Source organism: Eurypyga helias, unplaced genomic scaffold, assembly GCF_000690775.1.
Source record: "Eurypyga helias isolate BGI_N326 unplaced genomic scaffold, ASM69077v1 scaffold9243, whole genome shotgun sequence".
NCBI classification, from domain to species: domain Eukaryota; kingdom Metazoa; phylum Chordata; class Aves; order Eurypygiformes; family Eurypygidae; genus Eurypyga; species Eurypyga helias.
In genome coordinates, this window is record NW_010243096.1 from 37,507 (window position 1) to 37,999 (window position 493).

Sequence of the window (493 nt, forward strand, 5' to 3'; positions counted from 1 at the left end):
CTCCCCTGCCTCTACGTATCCATTTCCACACTCAGTGGTTTCAAAAAGCTGAAAGACAAAAACAAACGCCACCAAGGTAAGAATAAAACTAGTATCACATGACTTTTCTGTCTCACACAGCCCATTTCCGCAAGGCTACAGAAATGCGCTCGGACAAAAAGGGCTCAACAGAGAAATCCAAGGAAATAACAGAACACGCACACACTTCCCCTTATAATTGTAACTGAAATATTGTAATCAAAAATTAGAACAAAATTATTATAAGATTATTATAATTAAAAGTATAACTAGATTATCATAATTAAATATTATTATAATGAAGAATTACAACTAAAAGTTTTTAATTAAAATTGACATCGTGGTGAGTGCTGAACACAACCACGTTTTGTTTACCTAAAGATTAAGCACACCATTTTCTGCCTTAACCTCACAACCTCCAAATAATAAGGTTCAAAACCCTGTATATGATTTCCCCCCCCCCCCCCCAGAAATT

At 35.3% G+C, this 493-nt stretch overlaps 1 protein-coding gene across 1 annotated transcript in view; it reads right to left on the reverse strand.

Annotated features, from left to right (window-relative positions):
* ADAM23 (ADAM metallopeptidase domain 23) overlaps nucleotides 1-493 on the reverse strand; it is a gene marked incomplete at its 5' end in the record, with an annotated part of 56,319 nt that overhangs the window by 17,012 nt on the left and 38,814 nt on the right. Inside the window, one exon of the mRNA XM_010149279.1 lies at nucleotides 3-48. Within this exon, the coding sequence (XP_010147581.1) occupies nucleotides 3-48 (46 nt within the window). The remainder of the gene's footprint in view (nucleotides 1-2; nucleotides 49-493) is intronic.